At 37.6% G+C, this 16,919-nt stretch overlaps 1 protein-coding gene across 2 annotated transcripts in view; it reads right to left on the bottom strand.

Annotated features, from left to right (window-relative positions):
• KIF13B (kinesin family member 13B) overlaps positions 1 to 16,919 on the bottom strand; it is a 265,652-nt gene that overhangs the window by 226,598 nt on the left and 22,135 nt on the right. For both annotated transcript variants that reach the window (XM_080674636.1, XM_080674635.1), the window contains exon 2: positions 11,518 to 11,611. In XM_080674636.1, the coding sequence (XP_080530762.1) occupies positions 11,518 to 11,611 (94 nt within the window). The remainder of the gene's footprint in view (positions 1 to 11,517; positions 11,612 to 16,919) is intronic.

Raw genomic sequence — 16,919 nt, 5'->3', positions numbered from 1 at the left:
ACTGCACTGAACTCCAGTTCCGGGCAAGTTTCTGGGAACCCTGACTCATTCGGGGAGAAACTGGACTGTCTGGCAGCGGGCGAAACTCGAGGGCGGCTTTCTCTCAGAGGTGCTTGCAGCGATTACTGAGGGACACTGAGACCCAGGGGCCTCATAGGGCAGGGCTGACGGGAAACCAAGGCTATGTGCTCCGCCCTGAAACTCTGCCCCATCCAAGCTGAGCACAGAGGCTTTTGCAATTTTGCAAGTCTTGTCTTATAAGAGTGTCTCCAGCACAGAAGTGTTCCCAGCATAGACACAGCTGATCCTCACAGCCAGTTGGCCTGGAGGTCAATTCCTCCCAGTGACACCAACAACAATCAAGACTTAACTACAAGGCTGTGCACACAGTCCACAAAGGGGTGCACCAAGAGTGTCTACCTCAGGTAACTGGGGAGGCTGAGCCACTGGGCCCTATAGGACACCTAGCACACAAAGCCACTCTATCAACTCAGGGAAGCAGCCAAAATGCGGAGACAAAGAAACAGGTCACAAATGAAAGAAATGGAGAAAAGCAAACAACTGGATATAGAGTTCAAAACCACGGTTATAAGGTTTTTCAAGAATTTCCTAGAAAAGGCCGATAAATTTAGCGAGACCCTCGAGGATATGAAAAAGGACCAACTAGAAATTAAACATACACTGACTGAAATAAAAAATATTATACAGAGACCCAACCGCAGACTAGAGGACCGCAAGAATCAAGTCAAAGATTTGAAATACAAAGAGGCAAAACACACCCAACCGGAAAAGCAAAAAGAAAAAAGAATCCAAAAATTTAAAGATAGTGTAAGGAACCTCTGGGATAACCTCAAGCGCACCAACATCTGAGGGTGCCAGAAGAAGAGAGAGAGCAAGATACTGAAAACCTATTTGAAGAAATAATGACAGAAAACTTCCCCCACCTGGTGAAAGAAATAGACTTACAAGTCCAGGAAGCGCACAGAACCCCAAACAAAAGGAATCCAAAGAGGACCACACCAACAAACATCATAATTAAAATGCCAAGAGCAAAAGACAAAGAGAGAATATTAAAAGCAGCAAGAGAAAAACAGTTAACTACCTACAAGAAAGCACCCATACAATTGTCAGCTGATTTCTCAACAGAAACTATGCAGGTCAGAAGAGAGTGGCAAGAAATATTCAAAGTGATGAATAGCAAGAACCTACAACCAAGATTACTCTACCCAGCAAAGCTATCATTCAGAATAGAAGTTCAGATAAAGAGCTTCACAGATAAGAAAAAGCTATAGAAGTTCATCACCGCCAAACCAGTATTATAAGAAATGCTGAAAGGTATTCTTTAAGAAGAGGAAGAAGAAGAAAAAGGTAAAGATAAACATTATGAACAACAAATACATATCTATCAACAAGTGAATCTAAAAATCAAGTGAATAAAAAATGTGATCGACAGAATAAACTGGTAAATATAATAGAATCAGGGGCATAGAAAGGGAGTGGACTGACAATTCTTGGGGGAAAGGGGAGTGGGATGTGCGGGAAGAGACTGGACAAAAAGCGTACACCTATGGATGAGGACAGTGCGGGGGAGGTAAGGGCAGAGGGTGGGGTGGGAACCGGGTGGAGGGGGGCTATGGGGGGGAAAAAGAGGAACAACTGTAATAATCAGAACAATAAAGATTTATTAAATTTAAATAAATAAACAAATAAATAAATAAAAATAACTGTAAGAGAAAGTAAGTTAATGTATTAATGGTTGTAGTGTTAACACATGTGTGTGGGGGCGCACACGTGCACACACACACACACACACACACACACACACACACACACACAAGATAGAAAACAAGGGTAAAAATGAAAATGAATTAACGGACCAAAGGATTGAAAAGTGCACTTTATACTGAGGGTTTCTTTCAGTATAAAGAAATAAGGTTTCAGTTCTGTTGTTAAAGCATGGTTATTTCTGAACAGGGTCACTGATCCAGAGTCTCTTCAAAGAGTTGAAAGTACACTAAAACAATTATCACTGCCACTCTTGCTTGGTATATATCGCAAATAACAGATTAGAAGGGAAAAGTTTTGTTTTGTTTTGGTCTTACAAGAGAAAAAAAGGAGGAACAGGGTATTTGATGAAACACCAACTTTTACCTTTCCTCCCAGAATAAATTTGTAATATTATTTTTGGTTCCTTTCAACACAATTTGTTTTGCCTTTAAAAATCAGGTATTGGCCCTAGCTGAATAGCTCAGCTGGCTAGCACAGTGGTCGGCAAACCACGGCTCACGAGCCACATGCAGCTCTTTGGCCCCTTGAGTGTGGCTCTTCCACAAAATACCACGGCCTGGGTGAGTCCATTTTGAAGAAGAAGCGTTAGAAGAAGTTTAAGTTTAAAAAATTTGGCTCTCAAAAGAAATTTTAATCGTTGTACTGTTGATATTTAGCTCTGTTGACTAATGAGTTTGCCGACCACTGGGCTAGCACGTCAGGTATGCCAAGGTTGGGGTTTGATTTCTGGTCTAGGCACATACAAGAATCAACCAAGGGCTGTATAAATAAGTGGAACAACAAATCAATGTTTCTTTCTCTCTCTTTCTCTCTCCCTTCCTCTCTCTCTAAAATCAATAAATGAATTGAAAAGTTTATTTTAAAAAGCAGGCATTATATTTTGACCAGTCAATCTTTTTGGAGTCACATATCTAATCTGATATTTTACTAGAAAAAGGCATTCAAATACACATATTGTACAATTTACAAATATATATATGAAAATGTAAAGAAATTCAAGGGAGCCCTAGCTGGTTCGGCTCAGTGGATAGAGCGTCAGCCTGCGGACTGAAAGGTTCCGGGTTCAATTCCAGTCAAGGGCACATGCCCGGGTTGTGGGCTCGATCCCCAGTAGGGGGTGTGCAGGAGGCAGCCAATCAATGATTGTCTCTCTCCCTCTCCCTTCCTCTCTGAAATCAATAAAAATATATTTTAAAAAAACAATAAAGAAATTCAAAGGAAAGGTATAAAATTCACCTTTATATAACCAGCTAAATGGTTAACTATGGTAGAAAGGAAAGGGGTTAAAATTGAAAGACAGCTCACAGAAGGCTTACATTATATTGGTAATGATTTATGAAAATGACTGTTAGGTACATAAAAGTATTTTATTCTTTAAACCTTTGGGAATATTATAGTGTTAAAATTTCGCTTGTTTTTTAAACACCTTATAAGAAATACTGTTCTATAGAAAAGTATACTAGAACCTAGGTTTCAAATCAGTAGCCTAGAATTGAATCTGGCCAAGACCTGTTTTGTTTGGACAGCACAATGTTTTGTTTTGCTTTTTAGTTGTAATTTGAATGCACTCTTCAATTAGCCTGAGTCATCACCATTTTCCTTACAGTCAATGAGTTCTTTAAAAGCAAAAGAAATTGGAATCCTCATACAATGATAGTGAAAATATAAAATGGTGCGGCTGCTTTGGAAAACAAGCTGGCAGTTCCTCAAAATGTTAAGCATAGAGTTACCATATGACACAGCAATTCCACTCCTAGATACCTACCTTAAGAGAAAAGAAAATGTGCACACAAAGACTTTTACACAAATGTTCTCAGCAGCATTATTCCTAATAGTCAAAAAGTGGAAACCATCCAAATATCCATCAACTGATAAAAAAATATAATACAATGAAACATTCCACCATAAAAAAGAATGTACTGATAAATGCTACAACAGAGATAAACCTCAAAAACACTATGCTAAGTAAAAGAAGCCAATTACAGAAGGCCACAAATTGTATAATTTCACTTATAGGAAATGTCCAGAATAGGCAAATCTCAAATCTATAAAGACAGGAAGTAGATTAATAGGATGATTAAAATGTTATAAAATTAGATAATGGTGTTGGTTGCACAACTCGGTAAATACATGTCTATCAACCTGTGGTTGTTAGCCTATTCAACGCCAATAGGAATCTCCAATTTGGGATGCGGTAAAGGAGGAGACTTTATTCCATGTAAACAGCTCAATAACATTGCATTTTAATTATGAAACAGCACGGCTGTAGAAAGCATGGCTGTGAGGTGACCCTCAGGATGAGGTGGCTCTCGACCCCTCTCTGGGTAGCAGTTCTGCTCTGCCTCTCCTCAGTCTGGTCTGGTGTGTCAAGATGACTCCACTCCACTCTGCTGAGCTGAGACATCTTTGGTTTCAGCTCAAGGTAGGAAAAATGCAGTTGTAGGTGGAAAGGGAAAGTGTGCTCCCCTGAGCCAGAAGGGATTTGACTTAGAGAAAGAAGTCCTTTGCCCTGGCCCCTGATTGATCTATTGAGGGTTCCAAATATGCAAATGAGGGTTCTAAATCCTCAATTTGATTTGTCCAAAAAGCACTGTCCTGATTGGTCAAAATGGAGCTGCTCTAATTGGTCAGTGAAGATGCTACTGAGGATATAGCCACACAGCTCCAATTGGACAGGGAAAATCACAGCCCTATTGGTTGAAATACATTCCAGGAACTCCTTTATAAGGGTTTGCTCAATGGGCAGAAACACAGTGCAGGGAGGCAGGCAGTTTAGTGCAGTCTTCTCCCTAAAGCACAGCTTGCTGAGAGGCCCTGGTCAGCAATAGCTGCCAGGCTCTAGTTTTTGTTTTTAATTTAAGCCCAATTAACACCAGGAGCCCTTCTCAACAGGTATTTTCTTTGGCAGGGTCAACATTAAAAAACCACTGAACTGTTCACTTTAAAGGAATGAATCATATGGTATGTATATTGTATCTTAATAAAGTGGTTTAAAAAAAAAACAAAAAACGAAGATCCATAGAGTTTATGGATTAGATTAATCCCTAAATGTGGTTCTCAAATTGTGGTATGAGGACTCTTAGGGGTTCCCCAGAGCTTTTCAGGAATCTTGAGGTTAAAACTATTTTCATAATACTGAGACATTTGCCTTTTTCACTGTGCTGATATTTGCATTAATGGTGCAAAAACGGTGGTAGGTAAAACTTCTGACACCTTTGGCACAGTGACAACAAAATATACTAGTTTCTGGCAGTCACTGCATTCTTTATCACCACACACCACACCAAAAAAATAAAATCCTTTTCACTTCAAAATGTCCTCAATAAGTAGTAAAAATTACTAATGTTGTTCAATCTCAACATACATACTTTTTAATATGTGTGATGAAATGGGAAGTAGCTATGACTCACTTCTGCTACAGATCAAAAATTTAAAAATATGATTATATGAGTTGTCACTGTTTTAATAGAATAGCATTTTTACTAGAAATGACTATTGGTTCCTATGGGAAAATGCATTCTCATTTCCAAACTCACTTATACATAACTTTTATAACAAAACTGTTTCATAAAATGGAGGCTGCCACTTGCCATGGGAAATCACTCCTTACTCCCCTTTAAAACATCATTACCTTTTAGCCTGAGTTAGCAGGAAAGGCCTGTTTGGTGGGTAGAGGAAGGAATGAGGCAAAAGGCAGAAGATAAAACTTGGCCTAAGAAACTATTTTGAAACTCTCCCTCCAGGCACTCACAAAGATACGTCTGGTCATGTGACCTCCTCTGGCCAATGAATTCTAAGCAAACAGAAGAGACACATACCATCTCTGGGTGGAAGCATTTAAGAGCCACTACAGGGGGCGGGGGGGGGGGGGGTAGGTGAAGGAGGGTATGGGGGGCATAAATGGTGATGGATGGAGACTTGCTTTGGGGTGGTGAACACAATACCATGTATAGGTGATACATTATAGAATTGTGCACCTGAAGCCTGTATAATTTTGTTAACCAGTGTCACTCCAACAAATTCAATAAAAAGGAAAAAAAAATTTAAATAAAGTTAAAAAGAAAAGATATTTGTCCTATCATGGTGATAGGCTAACTAGCATTAACATTTTATTATAGAATAAAAATTTCATACGTTTTAAGATATTCAAACAAATTTATTTTGTTACTTAAAAGGGCTGTGTTCTACATTAAGGTACTATTCTAACTAGTTACAAAAAGGGCTCCAAATGCTATGAACCACACATTGAAAATTACACTTGTAAAAATCTATTAAGAATAGATAATTAATTAGTCTTTTAAAAGATGATTGTACATACATTGCTGACAAAGATTTGGAAAACCCTAAGGACCAATTTAGAACACTAATTTGATGCAGGACAAAGAGGTAATTCCAAAAAGGCATTTAACTGCACTAGTAGTAATATAAGCAGTGTACCTGTACATGAGAAAATAAATAGATCAAATCTAGAAGTATGTATTGAGTACTATATGTATAAGAAAAGGACTGATCTGGTATGTTTCAACATACACTAGAGTGTTCAAATTGCATGCTGTGGACATTTTGATAAAATGTCCATTTGTTCTTACTCATATTCACAAGCAATGTTTTGATGTGGTTTCCCAAGTTAGTTAATACTAAAAAGAGAGCCGAAACCGGTTTGGCTCAGTGGATAGAGCGTCGGCCTGCGGACTGAAAGGTCCCGGGTTCGATTCCAGTCAAGGGCATGTACCTTGGTTGCGGGCACATCCCCAGTGGGAGGTGTGCAGGAGGCAGCTGATGGATGTTTCTCTCTCATCGATGTTTCTAACTCTCTATCTCTCTCCCTTCCTCTCTGTAAAAAATCAATAAAATATAAAAAAAAAAAATACTAAAAAGAGAAGCCCAGATTGCAAGGATTCATATTTTATTTACTGTAAACATAAAATAAAGGATCCTATCTCTGTAACAGATAGCATTTTAATCCCTAAGAGCCTCATCAACTTGGAGCAAACTAGACAAATAGTTTCTGACTTTGCAAAGCTGAAATTTTTATAGAGTTAGGTAATTTGCTGATAGGCATGTATATTTAAGTATTGAATAGATTTTGATTTAAAAAAATTTTACTTCCTTTAGGAAGTTATATTCTAGCTCACTAAACATACCATGGACTACAACTTAAATACAGGCCATAATAACAATAAAAATAATACCCAAATAAGAGCTAATATTTATATATGGTTTATTATAAATAAATAGGCACTGCAATTTTACATATTTTAACCAGTTTAATCTTCATAACAATCTATAGGCAGGTACTATTATAATCTCTACTTCACAGATGAATAAACTGAGGTGGAGGACAATTAAGTGACTTGCTCCATATCACACATGTTAAGTAGTGTGGCTGGGATTCAACCCAGGATGTCTGGCGCGAAAGTCAGCATTTTTTTTTTTAATTAATTGATTTTTAGAGAGAGGAAGGGGAAGGTGGGGAGAGAGAGAGAGAGAGAGAGAGAGACAGAGAGACAGAGAGACAAGAAAGACAGAGAGATTGATGTGAGAGAGAAACATGGCTCGGTTGCCTCCCACATGAGCCCCAATTGAGGATTGAACCTGCAACCCAGTTATGTGCCTTGATCAGGAATCAAACCTGCCACCAAAGTCAGCATCTTAATCTCATTAGCCTTGTACTATCAATTTTCTGAATTTTGAGCATTTATTTTTCAAAATAGTTTTGAAACTCCATATATATCATAGCAAAAATGTTTCCCAAATCCCCATGATTAAGCTGTTAAAAACTGGAAATGGTTTACCTACTCATTTAACCATGGCTTCTATTAGTTTTAATAAGTGTAAACATCAAATTATGAAACTTTCAGAAGTTAATGCAAAATTAATCAGAAAAATATATAAACCATTGTTTTTAAATGTATTTATGTTCACTTTCAAACTATACTAACTTTAGCTATTAAGTATACATATAAAATTAGTGAGTGTTAGATTAATAGAATTGGATGCTATTCAAAAGCAAGGATATTGTAGCTTTTAAAGGAAAAATATTAATTTGAGCCTTTCTGACTAGTGATTCAAACTGACTCAAACCACTTACATGTTAATTTCAAACCCCTGGCTCTCTAGCTACAAGTACAGCCCCTATAAAACCATAACTTGTTTTATGGGTTATCAGTCATTCTATAAACTAAACTATAATTAATTCTATATCATATAAAATAGCTTTTAATTTGTGCTTTCCTATTTTTCCTCAACTGTAATAAAGTGAACATATACCACTGAACTGCTACATTCCAAAATTTCTACACTTCTTGTTTCACCTTGATATTACATTTTTAAAAAAAGCACTTCTCATGAGGTGGTCTTTTGTCATACTAGTAATGTTCTTGTTTTATATCTGGGTGTTTGTTTATCAGAGTATGTTTAACGAAAATTCATTAGTATATTAGATACTTAAATAAAAGCTGTTTTTTAAAAAAGCTGTGCTTCTTAACACTACTTCAGCAAAAACCATTACAGCCCGGCTGACGTGGCTCAGAGGTTGAGCGTCGACCTATGAACCAGAAGGTCACGGTTTGATTCCCAGTCAGGGCACATGCCTAGGTTGAGGCCTCAACCCCCAGTCTGGGGTGAGCAAGAGGCAGCCAATTGATGATTCTCTCTCATCACTGATGTTTCTATCTCTCTCTCCCTCTCCCTTCCTCTCTGAAATCAATAAAAATATATCCTTAAAAGCAAAAAAAAAAATAAAAAAATCATTACATACCAAATTTATTAAAAACCGTCATTAAATTTTTCATCAGATGGTACTCTACAGCACTGAGTAATACTCAATTTGTTTTTTCATACAGGGAAAAAAAAGAACCACACAAGATATTCTATGGAATCGATCAGACTGTCAAACTTCAGAGCGAAGGTAGGGGAGGGTGGGGGTAAGGGGGAGAGGTCAACCAAAGGACTTGTATGCATGCATATCAGCCTAACCAGTGGTCACGGACAACAGGAGGGTGGGGGTATGAGTGGGGAGGGGTTTGGGATGGGAATGGGGGGATGAGGACAAATATGTGATACCTTAATCAATAAAGAAATTAAAAAAAAAAAGATATTCTATGGAACCAAGAAGTGTTATTTAATTCTTACACAAATCTCTGAGATTTAAAGATCTCAAAGGGAAAGAAACATTTTTTTTTTAACTTCTGTGTGCTTATTTTATTCTAACAACAACCTTATCAGGTAGATACTATGACACCCTTGTGGCAGATTGTTTTCCAAAGACAGCCACAATAAGACGTATCCCAGGCCAACTGTCTTTATTATGTGATGATGAAGTTCCTACATTGAGAGATGAGTCTGTTTCCTCTTCTTCAAACCATGCACTTTTATACCAGCCTTGAGCAAGAAAATGTGACAGAAGTGACGCGGCATGACTCTCAAGGTTGGGACATAGAAAACTACTGCTTCCACCTGGCTTTCTCACTCTCTCGAGATGCCTGCTCTTGGAACCTCCCCCAGATTGTGAGTGTAAGTGCTCTGCCCCCTGCCCCAGTGAAATCTCCAGCCAACAAGCAGCATCAATTGCCAGACGTGGGTAACCAAACCTCGTCCAGATGATTCCAGCCCCCAGCCTGCTAGTCTTCCAGCTAGGCCCCAGACAGCACGGGGCACAGACAATTCCCACTGTGCCCTGTCTGAACTCCTGACCCACAGAAATCACGAGATATTAAATGATTATGGTTGATTACCACTAGGCTTCTGAGGTAATTGGTTATAAAGCAAGGTACACAGGTAGATAAACATGCTAGCAATTGGCAAAGCCAGAAGTGGAATCCAAGTCAGTCTATGTATAAAGCCCAAACTCTTTCTAGCATAAGTTAATACCAAGTTTGTTCAGAGGTGCCCACATTTCCAAATAAAACAACAGTCTATGATTAAAAAGTCTAACAGCAATAAACAGCCCCCAAAATTAATAATTTCAATGACTACTCAGGACAAAATAGGTCATTCAATTGGCAGGCTCAAAATCCCAATATTATTTCTGACGCATCTATACCCTTCACACTCTAATAATAGCATATCTGATAGTATCCGCACTCTAGAGATGCTGAAGAAGTATCTCTACATCAATAACAACAAAGCTGACCATTTGTAGGACACTTTTACAAAGCACTTTAACAATCACTAATTTGATCTTCAGAAAACACCTCTCTGAGACAGGTAAGGCAGGCATCACACAGATGAGACTCAGAAAAGTTTAAAGTAACTAGCTACAATAACTTAGTTAAGTAAAGATTCTATTTCAGATTTTTGTCAACTCAATTAAACTCAGCTCCAAAGAACATCTATGGTATCTGTATTCCACATATAACATTTTTTCTACAAATATTTATAAAGTAGCTACTTTGTGAAAAGCATCATGGCGGGCACTATCTCTCTAACTTGTGCTATACACTCCCAGGGTCAGTACAAAAACATTTGTGATATAGCTAATTGCTGTAAAAAGCCAGTCTTTCCCCCGCTTTGACCCATTCTCTACATTGCCAACTGACACCTTTTCCTAACCCACCTCCTTAATCACATTAGTCAAAAACTGTCAAAGGTAACATCTTTCTTACCCCCAAAAATATAGGCCAAATTTCCTGATTTGCTTTCAAGATCTTCTATAATCTGATCCCACTTTCTTTAATTAAATTAATTTCCCTGTATTTACTGAGAAAAAAACATTAATCTCTTCCTTCTTCCCCAACTTCACTTTCTTTACACCTTCTTGCCCTCCCTCTTGTTCATACAATGATCCAAGTCCAAAAGCAATACTAAAGTATTCTTCCTCAAGCTCTGACAGAGTCCCTTCCCTCCGAGACCTTAACATCTACTGGTGACCTACAATGAACAATCCAAAACAATACATAATAATGAAATTAGGTAGTAGAGATTACAGCTTACAGAAATTTAACAAAAAATCACTAAGTGTGCTCTCCCTCCCAGGAGCACATCTATGCCTTTCCCTTCCCTCTCTCCTTCCCCCACAGGCCCCATGAGACTTGAAACGGGGGGGGGGGGGGGGGGGGGGAACGGGCAGCAGCAGCTCATCCTTGGCTAACCCCCTGAACCTATCTCCAAGGCCCCCTTTTTGCTGACTCTCCAGTGAGCTGACAGCAGCCACCTTGGCTCATTTCTTTCCTATAACATTTCTAGAGGCCAAAGCAGCCCTGCCTGGGCTCTCTCCTGTTGCTTCTTCTATCCTAAGCCCTTCCTTGTTTCACTGTACCCAGCTTTAATAAGCATACTCTCAAAAAAAATAAAAAGATGAGGGCTGCAGGAATGCCTTCAGGAAAAGGCAGCACTTGAAATGGGCTGATGGACACACAGGATTCAAACTGGCAGAAGTAAAAGCAACCTAAACTGAGGAACAACCTAAAAGCCTTCCCTTCTACCCCACTTCTTCCCATTTACATCTTACTTAACCCTCCAGCCAGCACCATCTCCTTCAAGAAGAAGCCTTCCTCAGTTACTTCACCATCTAATCTAAGCTCTCTTCTCTGAGCTTCTGATATAATCTAAAAAACTCATTCTGGTACTTAGTCATTGCATGTTATAGGTCTCATCTCTTCAACTTGACAGCAATATGTCTCTACACAGTAAGCATTTGATATTTGCTAAGATGAACTCAATTCAGTAGCCACTGTTGCTTTCAGTCATTTAAAAACCCATTAATCATAACACTGTTTCTTAACTTACCGGGCATCTCCTTTGGAAAGATTAGTATTCACAGGATTAAGAATAACCTTGTTTGCATCTACATCCACCACACATTTGGTATGCAAGTCAATTTCTGTAAATGAAAAAAAAAAGGAAAAATAGTCATTTTTAAAGTAATTTATTTCAGAAAAAACATTTGACAAAAATCCAACACTCTTTCATGATAAACATATTCAACAAACTAGGAATAGAAGGAAACTTCTTCAACCTCATAAAGGGCATTTACAAAAAACTACGGCTAACATTGTACTTAATGGTGAAAGACTGCACGGCTGACCCTCAGGAATGAGACAATGATGTCTACTATTGCAACTTCTATTCAATATTGTACTAGAGGTTCTAGTCAGGGCAGTTAGACAAGAAAAACAAATAAAAGGCACCCAGATTGGAGAGAAGTAAAACTATCTCTATTTGCAGATGATATGATCCTGTTTACAGAAAATCCTAAGAAATGTACTAGAAGACTACTGGAATAAACAAGTTCTGAAAATTGTAGGATAAAAACATTATACAAAAATCACTAGTGTTTCATATATACCAGCAATTAAAAATCCAAAAATAAAGTTAAGAAAACAATTTCATTTATACTACCATAAAAAAGATTTAAATACTAAAGAATAAATTGAAAAGAAGTGCACAACATGTATACTGAAAATTCTAAAACACTGTTTCAAAGAAATTAAACATTTAAACAATTGGAAAGACATTTATGTTCATGAATCGACAGGATTAATACCATTAAGATGGTAATACTCCCCAAATTGGTCTGCAAGATTCAAGGCAATTCCTATCAAAATTCCAGCTGGCGCCCTAACTGGTTTGGCTCAGTGGATAGAGCATCGGCCTGCAGACTGAGGGGTCCCGGGTTCAATTCCAGTCAAGGGCATGTACCTTGGTTGCGGGCACATCCCCAGTAGGGGGTGTGCAGGAGGCAGCTGATCGATGTTTCTCTCCCATCGATGTTTCTAACTCTCTATTCCTCTCCCTTCCTCTCTGTAAAAAATCAATAAAATATATTTAAAAAAAAAAAATTCCAGCTGGCTTTTTTTTTTTCCTATTTCAAAAATTAACAAGCTGATCCTAAAATCTGTATGAAAATGCATGAGATCCAGAATAGCCAAAACAATCTTAAAAAAGAAAAACAAAGTAGAACGGCTCTATTCATCAATTTCAAACTTACTATAGACTACAGTAATCAAGACAGTGTGGTACTAACATAAGGAGAGAAGGATAAACAGATAAATGGAACAGAGAATCCAGAAATATACTTTCATATTTACAGCCAAATGATTTTATCAAGACCATTCAATGGGGAAAATATAGTCTCTTCAGCAAATGTTGTTGGGAAACTGGATATCCACATGCAAAAGAATTAAGTTAGACCCCTTCCTAATTCATACACAAAGATTAACTCCAATAGATCACAGACATAAATGTAAGAGCTAAAACTATAAAACTCTTTGAAGAAAACATAAGGGTAATTCCACATGACTTGGGGTTATGTGATGGTTCTTAAGATGTCAAAAGCACAAGCAACAAAAGAAAAAACAGATAAATTGGACCACATCAAAATGAAAAACATTTGTGTTTCAAAGGACACACACCATCAAGAGAATAAAAAGACAACCCACAGAATTAAGAAACTATCTGTCAACCATATACCTAAAAAGGAACTTGCATCAGACAATAGAAAGAACTCTTACAACTCAATAATAATAATAAAAATAACCCAATTTTTAAACAGGCAAAGGATCTGAATAGACTTCTCTCCAAAAAAGATACAAAAATGGGAAATAAGCACAGATGCATCATTAGACACTGGGGAAATGCAAATCAAAACCACAATGAGATACCAGTTCATACCACTAGCATAACTATAATTAAAAGGACAGATAATAGCCGAAGCTGGTTTGGCTCAGTGGATGGAGCGTCGGCCTGCGGATTGAAGGGTCCCGGGTTCGATTCCGGTCAGGGGCATGTGCCTTGGTTGCGGGCACATCCCCAGTGGGGGGTGTGCAGGAGGCAGCTGATCGATGTTTCTCTCTCATCGATGTTTCTAGCTCTCTATCCCTCTCCCTTCCTCTCTGTAAAATATCAATAAAATACATTTAAAAAAAAAAAAAGGACAGATAATAAATAACAAGGACTTGGGAAAAATTGAACCTTCAAACAATACTGATGGGAATGTAAAATAATACAGTCACTTTGGAAAATAGCCTAGCAGTTCCTCAAAAGTTAAACATAGAATTAGCATATGACCCAGCAATTCCCAATCCTAGATATATACCCAAGAGAAATGACAGCCTTTGTCCATGCAAGAGTCTGTACATGAATGTTCATAGCAGTATTATATAATAGGCAAAAAGTGGAAACAACTCAACTGTCCATCAACTAATGAATGGATAAAGGTGATATATCCACAAAATGGAACATTATCTGGCAATTAAAAGAAATAAGTATTGAGACATACTACAACATGGATGAAGTTTGTGCTAAGTGAAAAAAGCCAGTCACAAGAGACCACATATTGTATGATTCCATTTATTTCAAATGTCCAGAATAGGCAAATAAAGACAGCAAATAGATCAGTGATTGCCTAGATGGGGAGAGTGACTGCTAGTAGATATGGTTTTCTATTGGGGGTGATAAACATGTACTAAAATTGATTATGCTGACAGTTGCACAACTAGCATAAGCATAATAAAAATCACTGCACGGATGAATTATATGATATGTAAATTATACCTTACTAAAGCTTTTTTTTAACATACAGGCTATGTTTATGGTGTCATTATTTTTATATTCTTATATTTTTCTGACCCAAAGTATAAAACTTTCTGTCTGCCTTATCTCCACTACCCAAAAATATGATCTAAGAAAGGAGCTCTACTACATTAGAGTCATTTTATATTTCCCAAAGAACCTTGGCCAAATATCACAGTATCATTATAACTTTAAAGTATTTCCACTGCCAGGAAATATCATTTCTTTCTCTCTCTCTTTTTTTTTTTTTTAACTTGTATAATTGAGACAAATGCAAAATAAAAAAAATTCCCTCTCTGTGCCTGCCAAGTTATTTTTCATTAGTTCTCAAAGATATAACTTAGAAGCACAAAAAATTTAGTGGTCTTTTTTTTTTTTCTTAGCCAAAACATCTTCAGGCAAAGAGAAGTGAAAGGAAAACATCAGAGCTGTTTTACCTAGGTGTAGAAGACTAACCACCAAAAAGGCGTATGTTCCACCATAGTCAATTAGCATTAATGCTTTGTGTTAAATTCACTCTAGACTATACCAGAAATGTGGCAAGAAAGTCTCAGCCACACTGCAAGAACTTTTCAAACATGCAATTTCACTTATTTTTTTTCCTTAGGCCCAGAGCTCAACAAAGTTTGCTATGATCATACTTTGTTAATACTAGCCCTTAATGGTATGCTCATACATATACATTTAACAGACTATTATTGAACTTTTAAAAAGGAACAAAAGTATTGGCTGAGCATACTGTAGTGGCTGGCCCCTTACAGTCAAATCTGTATTATAACAAATGCATTATCAACTCTCCGGAAACTGTACTGTGACTCAGAATCTACTATCTCACCCCTTACCACAAGATTGGTTATTAGTTTCTTGCAAGAACGTGTGGTCTGTGCAAAGGAGCTGCATGTATAGTTCTGTATGCATAAGTATATATCTAGAATGAATGCCTGAAAAACTATAAATAAAATAATCCCACACACACACAAAGTATTGTTTTGCCTTCAGTTCAAATGATCTTGAATTGAGAAGGGATCCAAACTTTTTGCTTCAATATTTGTATGCTTTTCTCTATCCTCTTCACAGCTCTTTCTTTCTCCCCTTCATGACATCCTTTGATACAATCAATAATTTATAAGTATTAAATGGCATGATAAAGGAACCAATCAATCCCTGGAAAATCCTGTATAATACAAAGAATTGCCTAATAACTAATATATCCAACCTAAAATCATTTTGTCCTCAAGAGTACAATACTTACAAATGTCCCTACATCTAACTTACATCAAAGGTAGCCTTTAAAAGGTAAACAAATATCTTCACTTCTTTATTAGCTCAGTTTTCATTATCAAACAAAATTCCCACCCCAGCTCTGTTTACTGATACATAAATACTAAGAGAAGGCTTTTCACAAGACTGTTTAGAATATACGTGGAATGTCTAGGACAGAAACACTGAAGCTAAGAAATCAGTGAGATTTGAAGAGAGTTTAAGGGTCAGGTATATGACAGCATCCTATATAATAAAAGACTAATATGCAAATCGACCAAATGGCAGAACAACCGGTCGCTATGACATGATCTGACCACCAAGGGGCAGATGCTCAACGCAGGAATGCCTCTCAGCCAGAAGCCGGGCTCACAGCTGACGAGTACAATGGCAGTGGCGGGAGCCTCTCCCACCTCCACAGCAGTGATAAGGATGTCTGACTGATGGCTTAGGCCTGTCAGTCAGACATGCCCTGAGGGCTCCCAGACTGCAAGAGGGCGCAGGCCAGGCTGAGGAACGCCCCTACCCAGGAGTGCATGAATTTCGTGCACTAGGCCTCTAGTTTTAATATAAAATGCTATAGCAAGAGTCCCATCAAATGCTACTAGTTGGTTAATTAAATTATACGGCTATAATATTCTAAGTATAACATGTTCTCCTTGCTCACCGGGCTAGTGCGGTTCAGTGGTTGAGCATCGACCTATGAACCAGGAGGTCACAGTTCGATTCCAGTCAGGGCATTGCCCAGGTTGCTGGCTCAATCACTTGTGTGGGGCATGTAGCCGTTCAATGATTCTCTCTCATCACTGATGTTTCTATCTCTCTCTCCCTCTTTCTTCCTCCCTGAAATCAATAAAAATATTTTTTTTAAAAACTTCTTGCTCTATATGGCTTAGAAAGCAAAACAGTGATTAAAATAGCAGTAACAAACTTAGGCCTTAATCTGAATTTTAAATTTCTTTTCAATTTAAAAAAAACACCACCAAAATCCAAAAGATAAGCATCTTCCTCTTTGTTTGGAACAATACTTAAATTAAAAAGACAAGCGTTAGCTGCTATTCACTGCCTTTACAAAAATAGCACTGAAGTACACCCATATTCATAGCATCATTATTCACAATAGCCAAAAGGTGGAGGCAACCCAAATGACCATTGATGAATAAATGAATAAACAAAATGTGATATACATTTCACAGAATATATTGAACCTTAAAAAGGAACAAAATTCTGCTAAAACACGAACGAACCTTGAAGACATTGTACTAAGTGCAACAAGCAGTTACAAAAGGACAAATATTGTATGATTCCACTTAAATGAGGTGCCTAGAGTAGTCAAATTCATAGAGATAGAAAGCTGG

This window comes from Plecotus auritus, assembly GCF_963455305.1.
Source record: "Plecotus auritus genome assembly, chromosome: 6".
In the NCBI taxonomy this organism is placed as follows: domain Eukaryota; kingdom Metazoa; phylum Chordata; class Mammalia; order Chiroptera; family Vespertilionidae; genus Plecotus; species Plecotus auritus.
This window is presented reverse-complemented; position numbering and strand designations above follow the sequence as displayed.